Source organism: Anolis sagrei, chromosome 5 (genome assembly GCF_037176765.1).
Source record: "Anolis sagrei isolate rAnoSag1 chromosome 5, rAnoSag1.mat, whole genome shotgun sequence".
NCBI lineage: Eukaryota > Metazoa > Chordata > Lepidosauria > Squamata > Dactyloidae > Anolis > Anolis sagrei.
In genome coordinates, this window is record NC_090025.1 from 178576533 (window position 1) to 178601652 (window position 25120).

The 25120-nt window shown below is 42.2% G+C and overlaps 2 protein-coding genes across 17 annotated transcripts in view; one reads left to right on the forward strand and one right to left on the reverse strand.

The window, feature by feature from the left end:
* Window positions 1-22392, reverse strand: RAD52 (RAD52 homolog, DNA repair protein). Of its 3 annotated transcripts, XM_067469270.1 has the most exons (13): window positions 22207-22392; window positions 15426-15507; window positions 14857-14927; window positions 14174-14275; window positions 12128-12221; window positions 8284-8351; window positions 7640-7758; window positions 7480-7555; window positions 5207-5394; window positions 4124-4266; window positions 1858-1935; window positions 1287-1502; window positions 1-705 (listed from the first exon to the last, which is right to left on the reverse strand). In XM_067469270.1, the coding sequence occupies exons 3-13, from the start codon at window positions 14923-14925 to the stop codon at window positions 644-646; spliced, it is 1215 nt and encodes a 404-aa protein (XP_067325371.1). In that variant the 5' UTR covers window positions 14926-14927; window positions 15426-15507; window positions 22207-22392; the 3' UTR covers window positions 1-643. The 3 variants fall into 3 exon arrangements, with proteins under 3 accessions (XP_067325371.1, XP_060632721.2, XP_067325372.1); XM_060776738.2 differs by lacking the exon at window positions 15426-15507; XM_067469271.1 differs by lacking the exons at window positions 14857-14927; window positions 15426-15507; window positions 22207-22392 and having other exon boundaries at window positions 14167-14250.
* A 1105-nt stretch (window positions 22393-23497) lies between these two features.
* Window positions 23498-25120, forward strand: part of ERC1 (ELKS/RAB6-interacting/CAST family member 1) — a 167247-nt gene continuing 165624 nt past the window's right edge. For 12 of the 14 annotated variants that reach the window (XM_067469265.1, XM_060776717.2, XM_060776721.2 and 9 more), the window contains exon 1: window positions 23499-23664. The gene's annotated coding sequence lies outside the window, so the exon portion shown is untranslated. Of the gene's footprint in view, window positions 23665-25120 lie in introns of all 14 variants that reach the window. The other 2 variants (XM_067469263.1, XM_067469264.1) reach the window with 1 other exon arrangement.

Below are 25120 nucleotides of genomic sequence, written 5' to 3' on the forward strand. Positions count from 1 at the left end.
TCAGAAACCTCCATGATTTGTCTTTATTTGAAAGAGAATCGGATAAGCACATAGTAAACAATTGAGAGACTGCATGTGTCTTCAGTTTTTATGCATAGTCTTTTCAAAGCTAGGACCTTTGTTTAAGATTGAAAATACACATGTACACCGAAATTCATAAACAAAACCTTTAGGCATGTTAATACAGGGTAGTCAGTAAAATTAGTACCCTGATACAGTTGCATGGCAAATACTTAAACGTTTTATTCCACAAAAGGTCCACTAGGATTTTAAAAATGTTACTGTTAAAATGTTATGAGTCAGATTAATTCAACTAGTTGGCAACTTTATCCAACTGAGCACATGTCAGTCTATTTGTATACATCATCTGCTCTTGCTAAAACTAATATTGTTAAATTAAAACAAAGGACGCTTGCACATTTTTGTATTTGGATATAGAGTCGCAGCAATTAATGGAATGTGATCAGAGTTGATAACTCCCAGCTTTCAGTTAAATATTGCAAAGCTATACACAACATGTATACACATCTTTCCTCATTTAGTTCTGGGCATACTAACGTGAAGAATATTCTCAGTTGTGAAACTATCCAACCAAATAGTTTCTGGAATAAAATCTGGAGAGATGATAACTAAGCATTTCATGTTATGTGCACTCCAGTCTTCTCTTCTTCATTCCCTGGCCTCTCCTGTATGGACTGCCCTCGGCTGAAAGAGAAATAATAGTTTAAATAACATTTATTTTAAAGACTCTCATACATTAAGAGAGTTTGCCTACTTTTGCCTTCTCTCTGCAGCAAAGTGAAGTAAGCAGTTATATGATCATTATTCTTTCCTGAGAGTTCACCTTGAACACCATAAACATTTAAGAATACTTAGTTGGATGTATGTCGCTCTGAATTTGAAGGTGATGTAGTGAAAGTTGAAAGCAGTAGAAAAATCTGAGGTTTTCCACCTCTGCGTTCCAGAAGACCTGAAGACACTTAAAGCAGTGATTCTCAAGCTGTGATCCTCCAAGTGGTTTTGGATCTCATATCCATAATTTGAGCATAGACCAAGATGGATGCCCTTCTGGGAGTTGAAATCCAAAACCACTGAAGCACATACTTTTGACAACCGTTGCCTTAGGACTGTCCGTGTGAGAGCAGTAACATAAAAGCTCTAGTGCATAGCAGTCTTTCCAGCTTCCACATTCTGTATTATATTCAAGAATGTAAAGTATAATTTGCTCCTCTGTCACCAGTTCTGTAGCTAGATCCATTTGTTTCTATACTTCTTATATAATGTACCTAGTAAGTGAGGCCTAGGGCTTGTGGAGACATGCGATGGTGCAAGTTGTGCCCAGGGTTTCTGCTGGTTTGGTCTTTGCGGGGTCCTACTGCGAGTCATCATTTGATGCTGTCCAAGAGGCGTGCCTGAGGAACGGGTTTGCACAGATCCCGCATTATGACTGGTAACGTTGAGATCGGCAGCCTCCAAAGGCAAATCCCAGAGCTCGGGGTCATCTGAAATAAGTTGAACATTAGTAGCGATGGCTCAACTATTGACCATTCAAGTCTGATTACTATTAGGACCAAATTGTAACAGAGGCAGGCACAACCAGGATAAGGCTAGACATTCATGTAGCAAACATGCATATTAAAATAAAACCTGAAGTTCTCCACAACAAGATGAACACATGGACCCACTGTTTCATCCCTTATAGCCTTCCTGAATGCCCCCCTTTCACCAGAAAAATAGTTGTGTAACAAGCGAACCAGAGGAAAGAAGCAGTTTACTTTTGATTCATAAGCATTCCATTAGCTGTCCTTCACACATTTTAGAAAGGCAAAATTGCCAGCACACAATTTCTTCACTCACCTGCAAGGAACTCTTCCGCTACAGAAGGCTCCAGTTGGGCTGAATTGGCATGTTTCATCGCAGGGAGACTGCATTCTTCTGGAAAGAGATAAAAGAGGATACTAGAGCTGACACAGGTAATACAACATTTCTGGATTTAGATTATTGACATAGACACATTTGCTTTCAAATCTGGAGAGGAAAAAAAGAATTGTATTGTCGAAGGCTTTCATGGCCGGAATCACTGGGTTGTTGTAGGTTTTTCAGCCTGTATGGCCATGTTCTAGAACATGGCCATACAGCCTGAAAAACCCACAACTCAGAAAAAAAAATGTAATTTTGGTTTTTTACAAAACCATTAGCATAGTTGAAATAATATAACCAATAATTGAACTGTGGAACTTTTTCAGCTAGGCAGATTGATAAGGTGAATAATGCTCTGGGTCAAGATTTCTTCAGCAGTTGTTCCCTTCATCCCCTCCATTCATACAGATGAGTTGCTCCTGTTGATTTGAGTCTTTCAGGCTACAATTATTTCCAAAATGGGGGAAAAAAACATGTGTAATCTCCAATTTGAACCATTATATCTAACCGGTATGGTTAATTAATGCTGCAAAATATCTCATTTCATCAATTTGGTTGAGACTTCAACTTTTCCAAAAGATGAATTTGGGGACTGTCTAGTGATTATTACTTTTTGTTTATTAATCAGCTAAACTGCTTGCTGAGTAACAAACAAAAGGTACTGCCCATTGCTTGAAAAAAACTTTGCAATTTAATACATTCACTGATTTTAATTGATGTTTAATAATTTGTGTTTTAATTGTCTGATTTTAATTGGAATGGTTTATTTTAAGATGTGTGTACGGCATCAAATTGCTGCCTATTGTAAGGCCGCCCTGAGTTCTCTGCGGGGTGAGAAGGGTATGGTATAAATATGGTAAATAAATAATAATAAATTACAGAATATTCTGCACCTTTTTTAGCAAAAAATACCCATTTTTAAAGTTTGATTAAAAAATAATCTGCAACATAATTAATGCACTGCTTAATCAAATCTGGCAGCTTCAAATTTGATGGTTTTCTTTATGTGTCTATTAGGAAGCATAGATAGTAGTCTTGTGCATTTCTATAAAATCACTATCCATTTCTGTTTGTTTCATTTGTAAGGCCCTATTTTAGTTTTTGAGCGTCTCTCCCAAAAACACCTTTCCAAATAAGCTTTTTCATCCCAGTTCCAAAAAAAACAAATGTTTTCACCCCACTGGTAGCAATGCATGGACTTTCCTCACCCCTCTTCCCCTCAGTTCTAGGGCTAGCACTCACCTGCAGGACAAGCCCTGGCAGGGACAGGCGCTTTGGGCCTGCTTGCCACACACACTCTCCTTTGAAAGTGTGTGTGTGTGTGTGGCGAGCAGACCTAAAGAGCCTGCGCCTGCCAGGGCCTGCAGCCAAGTGCCAAGTAAGAGGTCCTGGCAGACGCGGTTGCTTTGGGTCTGCTCGCCACAAACACATTCTCTTTCCAAGGAGAGTGTGTATGTGGCGAGCAGGCCCAAAACACTCGCGCCTGCCAGAGCTTGCAGTCAAACACCCAGTGCCTCTTACCAGGCGCTCGGCTGCAGGCCCTGGCAGGCAAAACGCCAAATAGGCTGAACGTCAAGTAAGGGGTGATGATTGATCATGCTAAGATATGAACTGAATGGGTTTCAGAAGAAAACCTGAACACAATGCTAATTCACAAGGATAGGATGGCTGTCTGTGATGCTTAATAGGAGCCCCTCTCATTGGACAAAGGCTATACTGCAATACAACCTTGTGTTTTTTTCATTTATTATATATGTATATTGGTCATGGGCCCGATTACCGTTTCCTTCATTTCATTCGTGTTTTGTTTATTCGGAAGACATGAAATAGTACATCCCCTCTGATACGGACATACCAGTGAAATGAAAGGCAAGTGGGAATGGTAACCTTTTGGTTGCCTGATTTTTGGCGCTTGGCTGCAGGCCCTGGCAGACCTGGGCGCTTTGGGACTACTCACCACACATGCACACACTCTCTTTCCAAAGAGAGTGTATACTTGGCGCTCGGCTGTAGGCCCTGGCAGGCACGTTCACTTTGGGCCTGCTCGCCATACATGCACTCTCCTTGGAAAAAGAGTGCATGCGTGGTGAGCAGGCCCAAAGCGCATGAGATACAATGACATATTTAAAACAGGAGGAAGGATCGGTCTGCCATTCTGAGCTTCTGATATTACACCAATTGCAGATTCTTATTAATATTTTACCTAGATCTGTAGCTTTGCAAGCTGAAGTATCTGATTGGATTTGCTGTTTTTTCAGCATCTCTTGTCTGAACTGCTGCTGAAGTTCCTTCTGCCGTAATTTCCGCTGGTAAGTTGCATCACACTCCAAGGCCAGGGAGGCCTCGCTATGAAAAAAACAAGCCGATCATTTTTACCAATATTGTCACACACTCCAGTGAGATCCATATCAGAGAAACAGTGCATCTGATTTGGGCTTTATGGCAGACCTCAGTTGGGTATCCAAGGTGCTGAATCCCCTCCTTAAAAAGGTTCAGCATCTTTGCTTGGATAAAAATGTTTACTATGCAGCATTTTTCCGAATGAAGCAGAGAGTGTTTGAGGACTGGGACATCCATAGGGATACTAAGGTGCTTGTTTATAAAGCTATTATCCTCCCAACCCTGCTGTATGCCTGCGAAACGTGGACTGTCTACAGATGTCACATGCAACTCCTAGAACGATACCATCAGCGCTGCCTCTGGAAAATCCTGCAAATCTCTTGGGAAGACAAGCGGACAAATGTCAATGTGCTGGAAGAAGCGAAGACCACCACCATTGAAGCAATGGTCCTCCGCCATCACCTCCGCTGGACCGGCCACGTTGTCTGGATGCCCGACCACCATCTCCCAAAGCAGTTGCTCTACTCTGAACTCAAGAATGGAAAGCAGAATGTTGACGGGCAGGAAAAGAGATTTAAAGATGGGCTCAAAGCCAACCTTAAAAACTCTGACATGGACACTGAGAACTGGGAAGCCCTGGCCTGTGAGCGCTCCAGGTAGAGGTCAACTGTGACCAGCAGTGCTGCAGAATTTGAAGAGGCACGAATGGAGGGCAAAAGAGAGAAATATGCCAAGAGGAAGCTGTGTCAAGCCAACCCCGACCGGGACCGCCTTCCACCTGGAAACCAATCCCCTCACTGTGGGAGACGATGCAGATCAGGAATAGATGGATACTGAATTTGAGTAAGGATGAAAATCACAGTGTGACTGTAACACAAATGCTATTTATTTTCAAACTCTCGGAATGCATGCCCATTGCAAAATGTGAACTGACCAGAGCACTTACCTGTTCTGCTGGTCTTGCTCGACCGAGCTTCGCGAAGAGTTCCACTGGTCAGAACTGCCAGGGGTGGCTGCGGACAGATGATTTTGGCCTTTGCTTGCCTTTTGCAAGCAGCTACCATATCTTGCTTTTTCTACCGCAGGCTCAAAGTCCTGTCGTTTAGCTTTGCTTAAATCAAGATCTGGAGGCATCTAGTAAAAAGAATGGGGGAAATGGTGTTCAGTAGCCAGAGAGATTCAAGATGCAACAGAAGCATTTCACAGACTGGCAAAGCCTCATAACAGACATGCCTCTTTCCTGACAGAATTTGCTTAATCACATCAGGCTTTTAACCCTTGTCAACTGAGCAAGTGAGGTTTATTTGTGTTAACTTAATGGATTTCTCACTCAGGTTCAGTCAGTAACATGTACTTTATGGATCAGCCTTGATTTCTGACAATAAAAACTGAAGTCTTTGGAGTTTGTGGCTCTTTTTGCAAGGAACCTCACAGCTTTTAACGTTCTTGGGAGAGCTTGAGAGATCAAATCAAGTGTTCCTTTGATGTAACTTGCAGTTTTTCATCCGACATCCAAGAGCCATCATGGATAGCAGAACAATTAAAAGTGACTAACTCCATGGGCTGTGGGCAGTTAATAGCAGAATGATCAGAAGGCAGAAGCTTAAGTGATGATTCACTTGGGTGAGGCAAATGCAAAAGAACCCAGTTTGTAAGGATAACTGGAGAGTAAAGGGCTTTTTTTTAAAAAAAGAGGAAAATTAATATAGTATTTATTTATTTATGACATTTCTATCCCATCTTTCTTACACACACACCCGGGAGGGGAGGGGGGGAAAGGGACTCTAGGTGGCTTTACATACAGGCAACAATTTGATGCCCTAAAATGCAATGTACACTCAAATAAATATTAAAACAGAATTTAAAAGTACATTAAAACAATGAAAACATTTAAAAACAATACCTTCAAAGTTAAGCACATAATCCACAAGTACAATCCGGGCCATTCCAATGGTCATTGTACATTGTTCCAAGTCTATCTATTGCACAAGTTCCCTAAAGGCTTGGTTATAAAGCCATGTTTTCACTCTCTTGTGGAAGGTCAGAAGGGAGGGGACTGACCTAACATCACTGGGGAGGGAGTTCCACAGCCGTGGGGTCACGACTGAGAAGGCCCTGTCTCTCATCTCCAGCAGATGATCTTAAAACTCTGCAGGAGATACATTCAGATAGATAAGCTGGGCCAGAACCATTTAGAGCTTTGTAGGCTGAAGCCAGCACTTTGAATTGTGCTCGGTAGTGGACTGGCAGCCAGTGGAGTTGACATAACAGTGGGGTTGTATGCTTCCTGTACACCGCTCCAGTGAGCAGTCTGGCTGCCACCCGTTGAACCATTTGTAGCTTCCAAACAGTCTTCAAAGGCAGCCCCACGTAGAGCGTGTTGCAGTAGTCTATTCGGGATGTAACCAGAGTGTGGATTACCATGGCCAAGGGTACAGGCGTAACTGGCCACCACTGAAACCTGGAGTTCAGCAATGAGTTCAGAAGAATTCCCAAGCTGCGATTCTATTATGATGTCTCTGAAAGATTATATGATGTCTCTGAAAGATTCATTATTTTAACTGTATGTTTAAAAATACTACATAGATTACTTTAAGAAGCCTTCTAGACAGAACAGAACGTGGGGTAGAAAATAAAAAGGATGCTGCAGCTTTAGGACTATGTCCCTCCTGAAGTTTTACTAGTCATCCTCACCACTCATCATAGTCATGAAAACACGTTACGTAATTTATATGATCTATATGCTCACTTGAACTGTGGTGCTGGAGGAAAGTTCTGAGAGTGCCTTGGACTGCGAGAAGATCCAACCAGTCCATCCTCCAGGAAATAAAGCCCGACTGCTCATTGGAGGGAAGGATACTAGAGACAAAGCTGAAGTACTTTGGCCACATCATGAGGAGACAGCAAAGCCTGGAGAAGATAATTATGCTGGGGAAAGTAGAAGGAAAAAGGAAGAGGGGCCAACCATGGGCAAGATGGATGGATGGCATCCCTTAGGTGATGGGACTGACCTTGAAGGAGCTGGGGGTGGTGACGGCCGACAGGGAGCTCTGGCGTGGGCTGGTCCATGAGGTCACGAAGAGTCGGAGACGACTGAACGAATGAACAACAACAACATGTGCTCACTGCAGAATTTGGCATTTTCACTGCAGGAAGGTAGGTTTCTTGGCTGAAATCGGAACTATGTTATACAACTGTTGGGAGCTCAAAGCAACACACCTGACGGGGAAGTTTATTCACTGACCGCAAATAATCTTTGTCCAGGATGCAGTTCCCAAGAGCATTACCAAAGCACCTGAGGGGGAGAGAGAGAATGTTGTTTAGAATGCAGCTCCCTGTCCTTACGGATCTCGTGAGTTATGAACAAGTTAGCACTTACTTTAGTGCTCTCTTCAGTCCATCTGTAACAGCCTCTTTCCTGGCTTTTTCGAGTGATAAGGCCTTAGACTTCAAACCTTCACTTACTCCATAACCAACATCTTCATGGTATGCCCCATCCTGCAATGTGAGTAAACTGTAAGAGCCACTACATAGCCCTTTGCCTGTAAGTCATTTCAATGACCTTACTCTTCATTCTTATTTTGTGTAAAAATAAGCCTAATGGGGCATTGCAGCTATTTTAGTTTTCTGAAATTCTCAGGGATTTGGAATGAATTTAATCTGCAAAATTATGCTAGTGAAGCATGTTTTAACTTTTAGAGTTAAAAAACTTTAAACTTTTTAGAATCAGAACCTCACCTTGGAAAGTGCAAGCAAACAGAAAATAATAAATGGCAAGGCCAACATACTGCAATTTGTATAACTTGACACTTGGAAAATCAGAGACTTATGTTTTAAGCAAGGGCTTTCTTCTTCTTTAGAATCTTACTTGATGTGAAAAGCCAAACAGAGAAAATGTAATCCTTGTCAACCACTGATAGCACTGATAACAATGAGGGGGCATCTTTTTAACTGACGAGCAGCAACATTGGCAGCATTTATGTGCATAGTATCAATATCACAAAGGTACATCCCTCCATTTACCTTAAGTTGGACTTTCACAAAGGCACAGACACCCACATAGAACTTGCCATTGTTTAGGTCAACAAAATCTGTACAAAAGCAGAAATAAACAATTACACCAATGATTAGAGGGCATGGGCAGATGGCTTTTGGACAATGCATTTTAATAATATTTTTTCATGTCACAAGGGACTTGAGAAATTGCAAGTCACTTCTGGTGTGAGGGAATTAGCCGTCTGCAAGGACGTTGCCCAGGGAACGCCCGGATATTTTACCATCCTGTGGGAGGCTTCTCTCATGTCCCCGCATGGGGTGCTGGAGCTGACAGACTGGAGCTCATCTGCACTCTCCCTGGATTCAAACCACCTATCTGTCAGTCAGCAGTCCTGCCGGCACAAGAGTTTAATCCATTGCGCCACCAGGGAATCCTATTTTATGAAGGATTAGACATGTTGAAGTGGGTTCGAGGAAAAGCAATGGAAATTGTTATTAGCATAGAAAAAAAGGCCTTTGTGGAAAGGCTGAAGGAGCAGTGTATGTTTATCTTGCAGAAGAGAAAACAAAGGAGATACATGATCATACTGTTAAAATACTTGAGGGGCTACCATATAGGACAGGACAAATACTTTTTCTCTACTAGAACAGATTACAGGAGTACAATTAATGGACACGATACAGAGGGGAAAACAAAATAATGAACCATAGACTGAAAACATTAAATCAACATGCCAGTTCTGATCAAGTTATGCAGGAACTGTAGTACCCCCATCTGACTATGGTACTGATCGCCCACAAAAGTGAAGTGATGCTCAGGGTTTTAAAATAAAGGCTTTTGTCATACATGGAGCAAGAATAGCTGATGTAGAAATCATTTAAAATTATTTTACTTATATTATGCATTTTGGTATTGTAGGTTTTTATGGAGCTTGTTTGAATAATTATGTTTATTTAATTATTAATTTTATTTTTGTTTAGTAATATATGAGTTTATATTGATGCTACTTTGCACTGTTTTTGATTTATGTGTTTATGTGTTAATTGCCTTTTTGCCCCGAAGCCACCCTGAATCCCCCTAGAGACATACGGCAGCCTATAAATACTAATACTAATAATAACAATAATAATAACTATTATTATTATTATTATTATTATTATTATTGGAAACACAACAAGATTAGTACACAGCAAACAAGATCACTATGCTGGTTGTTGTATTGGATCATATGTCAGACACTTCCCAAGTATCTAGGACTGTATCAGCAAATAATGCGTAAAGATCCCAGTAGGGCGGCCTTTTGCAGCTGACATTGTAATTTTGTCCGCCCCAATTGTGTTTAAGTGCAGGCCGAGGTCTTTATGCACTGCGCCCAATGTGCCGATCACCACTGGGACCACCTTTACTGGCTTGTGCCAGACTCTGCAGTTCAATCTTTAAATCCTCGTATCATGGTGTTGTTGTTGTTGTTGTTGTTAAGCTTGTTTCAGAGAACAGGCCCCAGGGTCAAAATGCAAACTCACACTGGGTAATGAAATACACTAAACAGAGAAGTCCAGCCCTGAGTTTGAAAGATGTGAGCAAGTTACTTGATGAATCAAGCTTTGGAGGTCTCTCTTTCATAGGGTTGCCATAAGTTGGAGTCAATTTGATGGCCCACAATAACAACAGTACCAAAGATTTTGAACCAACTGCTCAGAATTGTTGTAGTAACTCTTCAAGCAGAGAATGGAAAATCATCTGCTCTGGATTTCCACTGCTCAGTAGAATATTGCATGGGATGCCTAAGCAGAGAGACCTCTACGATTTTGGGATTAGAAAACAGAATGTGGAGCACCACTTTCCAATATTTTTAAGGCCAAATTCAGCCAGCTAAAAATTGGGTGCATACTGCTAATCATTCTAACCCACAGCATTATAACAATTTAGTCTCATTCATGTTAATATTCAGTGGCAGAATCAACAAGGTTCTCATCAGTTTATGTTTAATTTATTTGACTAGACAGCTTCATTAGTAGCAACATTTTAGAATTCTCAAGAGCATGAGCAATATTGCCTTCTGGGAATCTGAACATTAGAGATGACTATTGTGTAAATCCTTAATAATTCTTCCATGTAGGATCAGAGTATTCTCTGGCATGTTTTATTTCTTCCATAGAAGTCTGAATCTAAACAGTTTCAAGCAACTTAAATACAAAATCAAAGGTAGCTGAAGCATAAGGTAATACATGTGATAGTCAAAGGTAGGGAAAATGTGGCCCCAGGGATGCTTTCCAGTCAAAGCTCACCCAACTTTCTGAAAACATTTTTATGCCAAAATGTAGCAGCATTCTTGGCCTTTTACATGAGAAACCTCTCCCATGAACTGCATAAACCTAGCTCATGTGGTTTTAGCAGGCTGGATTACCCCCAAAAATACATATAATATATTATATATTATATTATTAGCATAGTACAATATCAGTATTAAATGTTACTATATTGTACTATACCATTATATTGTAATATTATTAGTAATATTACATGTAATATAAATATATACTTATATTATTAGTATTAGTATTATATTGCATAACATTATAAATAGTATATAGATATATATACTATATATTACATTACATATATTTATTTATTTACGACATTTATATGCTGCCCTTCTCACCCCGAAGGGGACTCAGAGCAGCTTACAAGGTATACATTACATACAATATATTATATTATTAGTATAGTTCAATATCAGCATTAAACATTGCTATATTGCACCATACCACTATATTGTAATATTATTAGTAATATTACATGTAATATAATTATATGATTATAATATATTATTATATTATATTGCATTACATTATAATATTATAAATATTATATGTATATACAATATATATATACAATAATACAACATGCCTTTTTGTGACACAGAGTCAGACAGAAATTGATTTGCGATTGCAAAAAGTGTCCTCATAGGTCCAAGAAATCTCAGTGGAGGGAGAAGAGTGGCACACTGGATGGAGCAGAGCATATTTTGAGCCAAAGATTTCACATAGACTAGGACATGGCTCCCTAAAACACATGGAAGGCCAATGCAGCTTTCAGACCCCAAGGAGTTGTCCATCTGTAGTCTAAATATTATGTTTCTAGTTTAGATAACAGGAAATTGGAGAACAGTATTAGCAGCGAACAGTAAAAGGGATAATGAGATCATTTGGCAGCAATTGCAATAGGATTGAAAACATGAGTGTGCAGAGTCAATATTGTTAGGAGGATGTTTTACAGGAAAATCTAACTGCAGAGAAAGTGAGTAATGAAGATTGGTGTTTAGGAGAAACACAGAAGATGATATCATGAATTAAAGATTAGCAGATGGATGTGCTGTGGAGGTGGCAGAATTATCATACCCATTTGCTATTTCAGACATGCAAATCCCAATCAGTATGTAACAAGGCCATACCCCCCACCCAAAAGCCATTGTTGATACAGTCAACTCATTCTTTTTTAGCCAGTAAATTAACTGTTTCAAGCTGCCATTTCAGTGACTAACTCAAAAACTGCGTTGTCCATCTATCCTCCTACTATGAAAGTGGGATAGAGGAACAATTTTCACGATTTCCTCCTTTAGCTCCCCTAAGCCACCTGCCATGCTGTTCAAGAAGCTCCCTCAACGAGCAAAGTTTGCTCCCCAATCCCATTAATGGAAACCACTCCACTGTTGGATCCAAGTGTCTTCTGTAAGCAGCACTCCACTGTCTATTAAAACCCTTTGGTTTATTGGTTCCTTCTGCTCAGATGGCATTTTGAACAGGAACTTTTTTTATCACATTTTCTCTTAGCATCGGACAAGTGGTCTAAGTTTTTATTCGTGCTTACCAACATTCTGCTGAGTGACAGAATGAGCCCAGCCATTGTAGCCAAACATTTCATTAGCCAGACTGATAACCCTGTGTCCTTCAATGTAACAAACCTGAAGAGCACAAAGAAAGGGAAATATGATTTTGCTGTAGTGTATTTCTCTCCTGCTCCTATATTATATTAGAACTTATGAATAGGATCAATGTATAACATAAAAATAATGCCCACTTAAAAATTAATCAATTCATTGATATAATGGATGCACATATTTGCTTCTCTGTAACAGTGATTATGTAAGAGCTGGTGTGGTGTAATGGTTTGGGCACAGGACTATGCCTCTAGAGCAGTGGTTCTCAACCTTGGGTCCCCAGATGTTTTGGTCTACAACTCCCAGAAATCCCAGCCAGTTTACCAGCTGTTAGGATTTCTGGGAGTTGAAGGCCAAAAACATCTGGGGACCCCAGGTTGAGAACCACTGCTCTAGAGATGAGGGTTCAAATCCCTACTCAGCCACAGAAAGGAAGGCAAAGGCAACTCCTTTCTGAACTCCCCTTGCCAAGAAAACCCCATGATAGGTTCATCGTAGGATCACAATACATCGGAAATAACTTGAAGGCACAGAACAACAACAGTTATTATGGTTACGTTTTAAGTAGTATGTTAGAATAACAGCAATAGAAAAAAATACTGTGCATACAATATATTGGTGTATATAATTATATTGCGCTTTTCATGGTTACAGTAGCTCACAAAATGAGTGTAATGGGATTCAGGCAAGAGCAGTGGAATGGTATCTTCAGGGAAGAAGAATTGTAAAATGAGAACGGTATAAAAAAGCTAGTGTTTAAGATATAATTAGGAGTTACACCGAAGTATGTCAGAATCTCAATGCAATTCGCAGTAAAGTGTAGTACAAATGATCAGGACTGTGCATTACAGATCGAAGCATTTCCTGTATTATACTCATCTATCTCTTTACATCTGTGAAAGGCCACTTTGAAGAGATGATGGAAAGTGTAGATCAATCGCACCCTACACTCCAAAGAGGACAACCAGCAAATCTAGTAGCCAGAGCTATCAGTCTTTCTGCAGGTAGATGCTATCTTACCTTTCAAGCACAAAGCAGATGCAGCCAATACCAATACCAATTGGTATTGGCTGCATCTGCTTTGTGCTTGAAAGCCAATACCATCCTGTGGAAACTTACTGGCAGCACATGGGGTGCAGACCCAAAATTAGTAAAAACATCAGCCCTAGCCTTGTCTTACTCAACTGCCGAGTATGCCTCCTGAATTTGGCATAGGTCTGGCCATGCAAAGTAGGTGAACATAACATTGAATGAAACATGTAGAATAATCACAGGATGTCTTAAACCTATACCTGTTGATAAACTCTACAAGCTAGCAGGCATCCCCCCCCCCCCCCCCCGATGTGCGACGGGAAGTTGCTGCTAAATGTGAGAGAAACAAGGTTGAACACTGTGAAAGCCAGGGGCAAACCAAGAATGGGCAACTTGGAAGTCCCTGAACAGACTCTGAAGTGGAGTGGGCAGATCAAAAGACAACCTGGTAAAATGGCACTACCTAGAAGAACCCCACACTTTACGTGACTGGAGCAGAACAGACAACTCTGCATCTGTATGCTTGTCCACTATGCCCTGCCTCATGTACAGAGGAAGAATTGTTGGAGGCTACCATTGCCATTGCCCGTTTTTGGTCAAAAGATATTTAGCTGCCTGTGCTCCTTCTATTTTTATCAGTTTTATACTAATTTTATACTAAATGCTTTTTTTACTATTTTATACTAAATGCTTTTGATATGAAATAAATAACCTTTTATCTGGTTCAAGGAGATCAAAGGATGGTATTAAGCAGGCTGAATTGGGGGTAGCCCATGCAAACCCATCATAGATTATCGCATGTCATTTCTGAGAAAGCTTACAACATGCTTCTCAAGGGTTTGGTTAACATTTTGAATTACCCCTGCCTAGGAAATCATTTCTCTGATATCAATGGATAGTTTTCAGTATAAAGAAATCAAAGATTCTGTATATACACTTTTTACCTTCTGTCCACCTCCAGCTTGCCGGCTGCTGATGTATTCTGGGCCTAGTCTCTGTCTTAGGGCAGCCTGAATGGCCTGGTACTCATCTGCTGTATATTGACACTGAACCAAAAAAAAAATACATTTTAGCAGCTTTCACCTATTATTGAGTTCACTCAGTTTTATCATACTGAACTCTCAGTCTACTTGTATTTCTAAAGATATAATCCATAAGGACACAGTCAGTGTGGCTGAGTAGTTTGAGCACTGATCTAGTACCTTGTGTGACTAGAGTTTGAATTCCTCCTCAGTCACACAAATCCATTTCAGGCAGTTACCTTCCCTCATCCTCAGAGGAAAGCAATGTCAAGCCTCCTCTGAATAGATCTTCCCAAGAAAATACTATGATAGAATTGGCCTAAACTGGTGCTCACTTTATGACACATAACAACAACAAATTATAAGGGATATTGTATTGATGCTTCACATGGTAGCTCCATTTTGGGATCTGATATCAAAACACAATTCACTACTTTCAATCAAAAAGAGGAGAAACGGTCATGTCTGAGGCGTTATTTCAAATAGTGGACTCCCACTGCATCTGAACTGGGTTATTATCCCTAACAGGATACAAAGAAACAAAGGACGGGGACCCCCTGCTCCACTTGAAAATCTCACACAAAGCTGAAGGAGATGTTACAGACCTTTCCAAAGCACATATTGGCAGTATCACTGTTGTTGCTTCCGTCTCTTGTCATTTCACTTCTGGACATTCCTAGAAAAACAAGGAAAAATGAAAATATGGATAAACATATATCCAAAGCATGTGTGTGTGTGTGTGGGGGGGGGGGGGGAGTCAAAAAAGCTGAAGCGCATAATGAGCCCAGGCTTGCTAGAAAGATTGAAAATAACACTAACAGACAACAGAGAGAAACCTGATCAGTCCGATTCAGCACATGAAGTATCCAATGAGTATGTTCCCTCTCATTCCAGCCAGTCTTCTCAAAGGAACAGAGAAGTTGGGGAGACAAACAATATTTTACAAGTAGCTTAGTATGTACTTACCATCTAACAAGCCCCAAGTCTCTGAATACACAATAATGTAACATGAAGCAATAGGATTCAATTTCATATTAGTGATTTAAATGATGATTGCAATTAAATTAATTACTAGCCATTTCAATAATTAAAACTGACTCATTAAATGATTGAAAGAAATTGATTTTTTTTACATTAAAATATACTTTTTCAAAACCTTAAGTAGAGTACTGACCATTTCTCTCTCCCAACCTCCCATTTTTTGGCCATCTACATGATCTTGGATCTTCTGTGGTTGATCAATCATGCTCTAATCTCTGGCAATAAAGGAGAGATTTGGTTCTCTTAGAGATGTCATGGTAGGGCCCAATGGGAGGAGGGATATGTGCATAAACTCTAAGGTGGAACTATGGTTTTCATGAATGATCAGTGGTCATCTGTTTCAACTCTAAACATGAGCAGAATCTAGCTGCAAATTGGAAAAAACTAAATTGAGGTTGGGATCAGACAAGACAGAGATACTCTTGGTCAGTTGCAAGGGTATAGGGTTACAGCCCGTGCTGGATGGACTTACACTCCCCCTGAAGGTGCAGGTTCGCAGTTTGAGAGTCTTCCTGGACTCTTTGCTGAGCCTGGAACCCCAGGTGTTGGCAGTGATGGGGGGGGGGGGGGGGCATTCGCATAACTAAGACTTATTTATTTATTTATTTGCTTTATTTCTATACCGCATTTTTCAGCCCAAACAGGCGACTCAATGCGGTTTACATGGTACAATTATCAAACAGTGTCAGTGCAATTAAAACCCATACCTTGGGAAGTTGGACTTGTCCACAGTAGTCCATACTGATGTTACATCCCGTTTAGACTACTGCAATGCGCTTTATGTGGGGTTGCCTTCAAGGACTGTTCAAAAGCTGCAAATAGTCCAACGCGCTGCAACCATATTGTTAACTGGGGGGTCACACAGGAGGCATATAACCCCCCTGCTGCGGCAACTCCATTGGCTGCCTATTAGCTACCGAGCACGATTCAAAGTGCTGACTTTAGCCTATAAAGCTTTAAAAAGCTTCGGTCCAAATTACTTGTCCGAACATATCTCCCCCTCTGAACCCGCTCGTAGATTGAGATCTCCTGGGAAGCTGCTGCTCTTGACCCCACCGGCCTCACAGGGCCTTCTCAGTGGTGGCCCCACGGCCGTGGAACTCCCTCCTGAGTGAGATCAGGTCAGCCCCCTCCCTCTTGACCTTTAGGAGACAGCTATATACCTGACAGCTATATGCCAAGTGTTCAGCCCATCATAGGAATACTTAAAGTGAAAGTTGAAAGTGCAATGCCCCAGAACTGTTTACGGATTAACGGCTATGTCTTTGTGTGATGTGTGATCTTATTTTATGTGATGTGTTCAATAATGTTTAATCAGGGGAGGATCAATTTTGATGTTTTATAGTGTTTCTTATCAATGGCATTGAATTGTGACCAACACTGTGAACCGCTCTGAGTTCCCTTAGGGGTTGAGAAGGGCGGTATACAAATATCACAAATAAATAAAATAAATAATCTAAATTACTTAGAAATTATAAATTATTTGCATTCACCATTGATAATCTAAAGAAGAGAGAATAGCATTTCTGTCAACTCAGAATATGTATCATTCAGTAACAGAGAACCTGCTGTTTTGAAACTGCTTGAATGTAATTCTGTTGTACAAGTTATCAGACACTTTTGCTAAAACCTCAGAGAATGATAAGAAACATTAACTTACTGATGTAATCAATGTATTTTTAGAGCACTGCCACACAACAGCTGCTCATTTTCATGTAGCTGATCAAGACTATTGCTTCCCCGAACAAAAGGGAAAGCAGTTACTGGAAGCTGCCTCCATTTGCTAACAAAAGTATAAATTGAAAGGATTACACTAGATACCAAAGAAGAAGAAAGCTTATCAACAGGACTGGCAAGGAAAAAAAGTTCAAAGTGTTTACCCCTGTCCTCAAATTTTATTTTAGATTAAGGACAAAAGAAAACAACACACAATTAGAATATTGTTATTTGATTTAAATAAATAGAAAAATGTTAGCATTTTAATGTTCAGTTCCATTCCTAATGATTTCAAACATGAAAGCTGCATTTTTGATTCACACCGAACCCATGTTCATGTAGAATGCATTTATTATTATTATTATTATTATTATTTTGCATATTTCTACCCCGCCTTTCTCAACCCCCGAGGGGGGACTCAGGGCAGCTTACAAAAGGCACAATTCAATGCCTACACAAACAATAAAAATAAAACATATATAAACAGCAATTAAAACAATTATAAACAATTAAAACAATCAATTATACATCACAATCAATAAAATATTTCTTGTTTAATTAAAACAAGTAGTAATTATGATTACTATAAATTTATTAGTTTAATTAACTTTACATTTATTAATATACCAGTAACTCATTTGCAGGTTCCAAAACTTGTCCGCTTTGCATAGTCATTGGCAGCAAAGCATGGTAGCGCATATAAAATTTTACAAGTGGGTTGTGGCCACATTTATATAGAGTCTATTAAACCTGAATTGTTTCTTACATGTATTTTTGCTTTTTTATTCTTATGTAACATATTTTCTTAATTAAGAATTATAAACATATCTCTTAAACAAGTGCTAAGATGAGAAACCAGAAAGATCTGGCAAATAAGGCCTCCGTTGATGATTTTACACACACGCAAATTCCGAAGCTCCTTGAATAATTACTTGGGCCATTTCCCAGAAGTAATAAAAGCTGTTTGCAGAATATTTATGATGAAGGGACTATGATATCCGTAATTACACTTGCTTCCCTTTTACTCATTCTTTCAGTAACCACTAGTCTGATGGGAAATATGGTACTCTTTAAAGCAGTTGTCATTAGATGCATTACTTAGGAGAGGAATACAGCACTATTTTAAATGAAGGCCTTATGAAAGTCATTAATTGAAATTATGGTTTCACTGAAGCTTTTCCCTCTCATTTTTCTCATAGCTCAGAACTGAAGTCGTCTTAGGCCATACGCAAGACTTTACCACACAGGTTGTGAATCTTTTAGGGAAACACAACTTGTGACATTATCACACCAGGGCTTTAGTGCGGACTGCCCCGCATTTCTATCACCTGCAGAATTCTGGGAAATGTAGTTTAGGGTGGAGCCTTTTGGATTCTCAGCTACAGTGGTCCTCACCTTCCCAAACTACATTTCCCAGAATTCTGCAGGTGGCAGAAATGCCGGGTTGCCCGCTTTAAAGACCTGGTGTGATAATATGGTTTGTCTTGCCAATTTGCTGCTTGTGGGACACCTGAATCTTGATAATCTACATTTCTTGCCTGGTTGAGTGTTACAGAATATATAACAGCTATCTAGGATTTTTCTTTGGCTGCAAAAGAATTAAGGTCACAGTCAATTTAGAACTGATTAACTACCAAGAAAAGAAGGCATAATTTAAGTATTCAGTTTAAACTAAGTTTTATTTTGTAATGCATAATTTTCTGAACAAATATAGGCATCCCTCACTTTTTAATTGTCTTCTCTTTCAAACCTTTTCAGTAATAACTGGAATTTATTAATTTACAGTGTGGTTCACTTTTTTGGTCACATGGAAAATTAATGAGTTTAGGTTACCTATAATTCAAAAAGTTCAAAGGAACAGAGGTGTGTGTGTGTGGGGGGGGGGTCTTTCCTGGGATAATCCTCCTTTTTGTGAAACACTCTCCTGCTACCTAGGAAATAGTCTGAAATAGGCTGGAGCCACTTTCCACTGCTTTTTGGGGAACTGCCTATCAGGTAAAGGCAAAGTTGCTGCTATTGTTTAATACTCAGATGGTGCAGCATGATTCACTGTGCGTCCATCCACAGTTGTTTGTGATGGGCCCAGCTGCTATACGGGATTTCACTCTGGAGTATAAAGAAAAATGGAGTAGGTCCCTCATTGGAAATACATTCCTTGGTCACATCTACAGACTACATGTGAAACCAGCAGAGATGGAAGCAGTTTTTGGTGTGCGGATGTAGAAAATCCTAATATTGCTTCAAGGCCTAAGTGGTGCTTATCAAATTGATTCCAGAATCTGCAATGTCTGCAGCTTGACAACTGGGGAGAATCTAAGATTTTTTAAAATTCGGCCCTCCCTAATTGCATATGTGCAGACTGCCAAAGAACTTCACAAGTGCACATTATGAAAGAGCGAGTTAAAAATTACGCCCACACGTGCTGACACACATTATGGGCTATATTTCAGAGTATCCTGCAACTTTATCTCAGTTTAAAGCCCTTAAAGTGCACTGCAGGGCTTAATCGTGGTGTGCATCATATAAACACTGAGCTGTCAGGCTGCCTTTGAAGTGCATTCAAAGATTAGTTTGAATGTGCCCCATAGGGCTTCCTGGAGGGGAAGCTGTACTTGGAAAGATTTGCTGGGGATGCCAGTCATTACATGTCATTTTCCTTGCCTAATGCTGTCCAGTAACTGTGGCTACTACTGCACTTAAAACTGAACACAAAAGATGTCACTTTGTTTGACTCTCTTGCAACCATGTCCTGCTTTCATTTTAACAATTTCCCTTTGGGAAGGACCAGCACAGTGTTGTGGTTTGGGCTCTGGACTACTGGGTCCAAATCCCAGCTCAATAAAACGCATTGGATGACCTTGGGCAACCTTCTCTCTCAGCCTCAGAGGAAGGCCATCGCAAACCTTTCTGCACTAACACTGCCGACAATATGCTGTGGAGTTTGCTTTAGAGTTATGACAAAGCTGGAAGCTCTGCAAGGTTTGCTGCTGCCAATACCACATGTATCCCTTTATAACTTTTACGGCTTGACTGAATAAAAGGCACATGTGGAAAATGTTAAGGCTCAGGGTGCCTTCACAGCACCCAATTATAGCGCTATGACCCCACTGTAACTGTCATGGGGTGCATCTACACTGTGGAATTAATGCAGTCTGACACCACTTTAATGCTATGGCACCTTGGGATTTGTAGTCTGGTGTGGTATCAGTCCCCTTTGGCAAAGAAGACTAATGTCATTGCAAAATGACAACTCCCATGATTCCATAACGTGGTTGTTCCAGTGTGCCTTCCCAGAATAGGAAACTCCTAGCATTATGTCCCAACACACTTTATCAGAGATCTAGGATATCTGCATGCCCATCCCCCTCCAAAACACTCCACCTGGTCATGCCCAGCACTTTTAATTTTAATTATTACATTTGGCACTGCCATTGTTTTTAATTGTGTCATTGTGTGTTGTCAATGTTATTGCTTTGTTTTCTGAGTTATTTTGCTGTCTGTTGTTGCTGTTGTTTTTACTATTGTATTTGGGCTCGGTCTCTTGTAAGCCACACCGAGTCCTTCGGGAGATGGTAGCGGGGTACAAATAAAGGATTATTATTATTATTATTATTATTATTATTATTATTATAACATAGAGTCATGGCAGTTAAAGTGGTGTCAAACTACACTTATGGCTGCATCCTACAGAATCCTGTGATGATGATGATAAAGATAGAACTGCAAAGACTCTGGCACAAGCCAGTAAAGGTGGTCCCAGTGATGATCAGCACACTGGGTGCCTAAAGACCTTGGCCTGCATTTAAAAACAATCAGGACTGACAGAATTACCAGCTGTCAGCTGCAAAAGGTCACCCAACTTGGATCTGCACACATTATTTGCTGATACATCACACTGTCCTAGACACTTGGGAAGTGTCTGGTGTGTTATCAAATACAAAAACCAGCACAGTGATCTTGTTTGCTGTGTACTAATCTTGTCGTGTATCAAATAATAACAACAACAATAATAATAATAATAACAACAATGCAATGACACTAGAGCTCCCTGACTGGGAATTCAAAGTGGCCCTTCCGAAATTAGAGGTCCTAAGATGGAACCGTGGCAGTTAAATGCGATGACATAGTTTTAACTTTATAACAATAATAATACTTTATTTATAACCCACACTATCTCAAGGAGCTTTGAAGCTTGAAAGGGCCCCATGTTGGAAATGACAACTTTCTTCAAGCCTTCTCTAATAATGTATTGTCGAAGGCTTTCATGGCTGGAATCACTCAGTTCTTGTGGGTTTTTTCGGGCTATATGGCCATGTTCTAGAGGCATTTCTCCTGACGTTTCGCCTGCATCTATGGCTCACCTCTGAGGATGCTTGCCATAGATGCAGGCAAAACGTCAGGAGAAATGCCTCTAGAACATGGCCATATAGCCCGAAAAAACCCCACAAGAACTGAGCTTCTCTAATAATGTTTATCTATGATCCTGTTGCTTATTGTTTCCTGTATATATGTTCTGGTGTGCAGCTTCCTTTACTCTCTAGTTCCTTAGAAGACTTCAGACGTCGGATCACACACTTGCATGCTGTTTTGCTGTAACAGATGTCCTGGCTCCAGATGGCAAAGAGAATTATCTCAATCATATCTGAAACTGGACTGATAAGTTGTGTAGCTGTGTATGCTGAACATATGAAGGCCGTAAGTAAACCAACTATGTTATTTTTTATCCAAGTCTACTTCATTTTTGTCTCTTGAGTTCATGATATAAACAAGTTGCTTTATGGGACAGTATATATGTATATATATACACTAGGCAATGGTTTCAGTTGTTAGACTGAATAACCTGTTACCTCTGATCTGTTAGGAAAACAGAGATCTGCCAGTGCATAAAAAAGCAGTGCTTCAGAAGTGTTTTTCAGTGTCCTTTTTATGCACTGGCAAATCTCTGTTTTCCTAACAGATCAGAGGTAACAGGTTATTCAGTCTAACAACTGAAACCATTGCCTAGTATAATTACACCTGGTTGTATATCACAAGAGAAGATTCTACTCTAAAGAGTTTTTGGCTCTTCTGGGAATGGTCATGCTTTCCTTAAAAAGTTTTAATCTCCAAAAGGTTATGAATGCCATTTTCCAAAAGCCCAAGCCTTTCCCCACTGAATTCGAGCCTAAATGTAGGTGTAATGTCCTCTTCTCCGTTACCTGAGCGGGAGAGACGGGCTGAGAGAACGGGGAGGGAACCCTCGCTGCCTCCTTCTTTTGAAAGCCTTAGTCAGAGATGACGGGTACGGCGAGCTAGATTGGACAAACTTCCCGCGGGTGCTCACCGACGCTTGCGCAGAAACGTCTCCTCGCCCTCCAATGGGAAAGGGGGGGAAGATGGCATAGGAACCCGAGACGTGTCAGGAGGCCGAGAAAGGCGGGAAGACGCCTCCTATTGGTCAGAGCGGACCAATGAGGGCGCTTCTGAAAAAATGATTGGCAGGCTCAGTGGATGAGGAATAGAAGGGGGGGAGAAGGAAAGGATACGTCAGCCGAAACGTGGAGGTAGGTGAATAGCATAAGTCTGGAGTGAAGCGGTCGAGCGGTGGGAGGGAGGGAGGGAGGGAGAGCGGAGGAGGAGGGAGGAAAGAAAGGGGGAGGAGCTTCGAGCGCGAGACGCGTGCCTGGGCCAGGCTCGCGCCGAAGGGGGCGGGGCTACGGTCGGTCTCTCGGGCCGAAGGAAGGGAGGAGGAGGAGGAGGAGGAGGGGGGCGGGGCCTGGCTCTTGGAGGGAGGAAGGGAAGAAAAGGGGAGGAGCTTCGAGCGGGAGGCGCGCGCCTGGGCCAGGCACGCGCCGAATAGAGGAGAGAGGAAGGGGAGGGGGAGGAGGAAGGTAAAAAAGAGGGAGGAGCTTCGCGTAGGAGGCGTGTGCCTGGGCCAGGCTCGCGCCGAAGAGGGGCGGGGCTACGGCCGGTCTCTCGCGCCGAAGGGAGGGAGGGAGAAGGGGGCCTGGCTCGAGGAGGGAGGGAGGAAAGGGGAGGAGCTTCGAGCGAAAGTCGCGCGGCTTGGCCAGGCTCGCGCCGAAGGGAGGAGGGGGCGGGGCCTGGCTCAGGGAGGGAGAGAGGTAAGGAAGGGGGAGGAGCTTCGAGCTGCAGGCGCGCGCCTGGGCCAGGCTCGCGCCGAAGGGGGGCGGGGCTACGGTCGGTCTCTCGCACCGAAGGGAGGGAGGAGGAGGAGGGGGCGGGGCCTGGCTCGTGGAGGGAGGGAGGAAGGGAAGAAAAGGGGAGGGGCTTCGAGCGGGAGGCGCGCGCCTGGCTCAGGCTCGCGCCGAACGGGGGCGGGGCTACGGTCGGTCTCTCGCACCGAAGGAAGGGAGGGAGGAGGGGGCGGGGCCTGGCTCGTGGAGGAAGGGAAGAAAGGGGGAGGGGCTTCGAGCGGGAGGCGCGCGCCTGGGCCGAAGGGGGGCGGGGCTACGGTCGGTCTCTCGCGCCGACGGAAGGAAGGCAGGGAAGGAGGAGGAGGAGGGGGCGGGGCCTGGCTGGTCTCGCGCCGCCGCCGGGGGCCAGGGCGCGAGCGGCTCTCTCTCTCTGAGGTAAAAGGAGGAGCCTCTCCGCCGCTCGGATCGAAAGGAAGGGAAGCCGCGCCTGCTTGGAGAGCTACAGCTGGCCGGGGGCAGGAGGTAGGCTGTTAGCCGCTGGGCCTTCTGTGTGGCTTCGAAGCTGAGGCAAGGGGAAGGGAAGGGGGTCGGGCGGGGCCTTGCCTGGCCAGCTGGAGCCAGGCCCTCTCCTGCCCCAAGGCCTCCCTCCCTCTCTCTCTCTCCATGGAGGCCACACTCAAGGGGGAGTCCTCTTAATATCGCCTTTCCTTGAAGGGGAGCCCTTCTCTTCTCCTCCCCCCTTCCTTTCCTCATAATCTCTCTGCCTCTTCCTTTCCCTGCGCCCCACCCGGTTGCCAGGCATGGCTTCCTGGAATACATCATCTACCTGCCTCTTTTCCTCGGCTCTTCTCCCCCCCTCTCTGTTTTCACAAAAAGCCATTTTGCTTCAGATAGATATTCTGGCGCTCCATCCTCCCTCCTTCTCCAAAGCCTACTCCTCGTTTTAGAAACCATTATTGAGACACAATACTTTTAGGGGCACAAACCTGTTTTACTGGGGTTTTGTTGTTGTTTTTTATAGTCTAATCATTCTCAATTCTGGGAAACCATGGGAGCTTTCTGCCTGCCGCTAACAATCAATTGGTGTGAGAATATGCCTTGCTTTTCATACATTAAGGCAGGTATGAAATGTGTCAGGAGGCCGAGAAAGGCGGGACGATGCCTCCTATTGGTCAGAGACAGGGCCTTTTCTGTGGTGGCCCCTCGGCTATGGAATTCCCTCCCAAATGAAATTAGATCTGCCCCCTCTCTCCTGACCTTTAGGAAGCTAGTGGTACCTGGCTGTGCAACAAAGCTTTTGTGGAACGATGTCTCACACCGGCAATCAACTAATGGTACTTTTTTTTTTTGGTCATGTCAGGAGTGACTTGAGAAACTGCAAGTTGCTTCTGGTGTGAGAGAATTGGCCGTCTGCAAGGACGTTGCCCAGGGGACGCCCGGATGAATTGATGTTTTTATCATCCTTGTGGGAGGCTTCTCTCATGCCCCCACATGAGGAGCTGGAGCTGATAGAGGGAGCTCATCCGCCTCTCCCCAGATTCGAACCTAATGGTACTGATCACAATATATGGACTGGACATACGGACTGAGTTGGACACGATTTTATCTTTGCGAAAGGCTTTTATGTAATTTATGTAATATGTAATTGGTAACTTAATGTTGTGTATCATGTTTTAGATTTTCAGTTTTAGCATTGAATCATTGCTGTTAGGCGGTCCGAGTCCCTCTGCAGAGGTAGAGAAGATCGGGATATAATTTTTTTAAATAAATAAATAAGGGCAAACTTGGTCCCTCCAGGTGTTTTGGACTTCAACTCCCACCATTCCTAACAGCCTCCCTGAGAGGGAAAAGGAAGGAGCCTGAGGCTATTAGGAATGGTTCGAGTTGAAGTCCAAAACACCTGGAGGGATCAAGTTTGCCCATGCCTGCTCTAGCTACATCATCACAATAGAGAATGAATTCACTTTAAATCCGATTT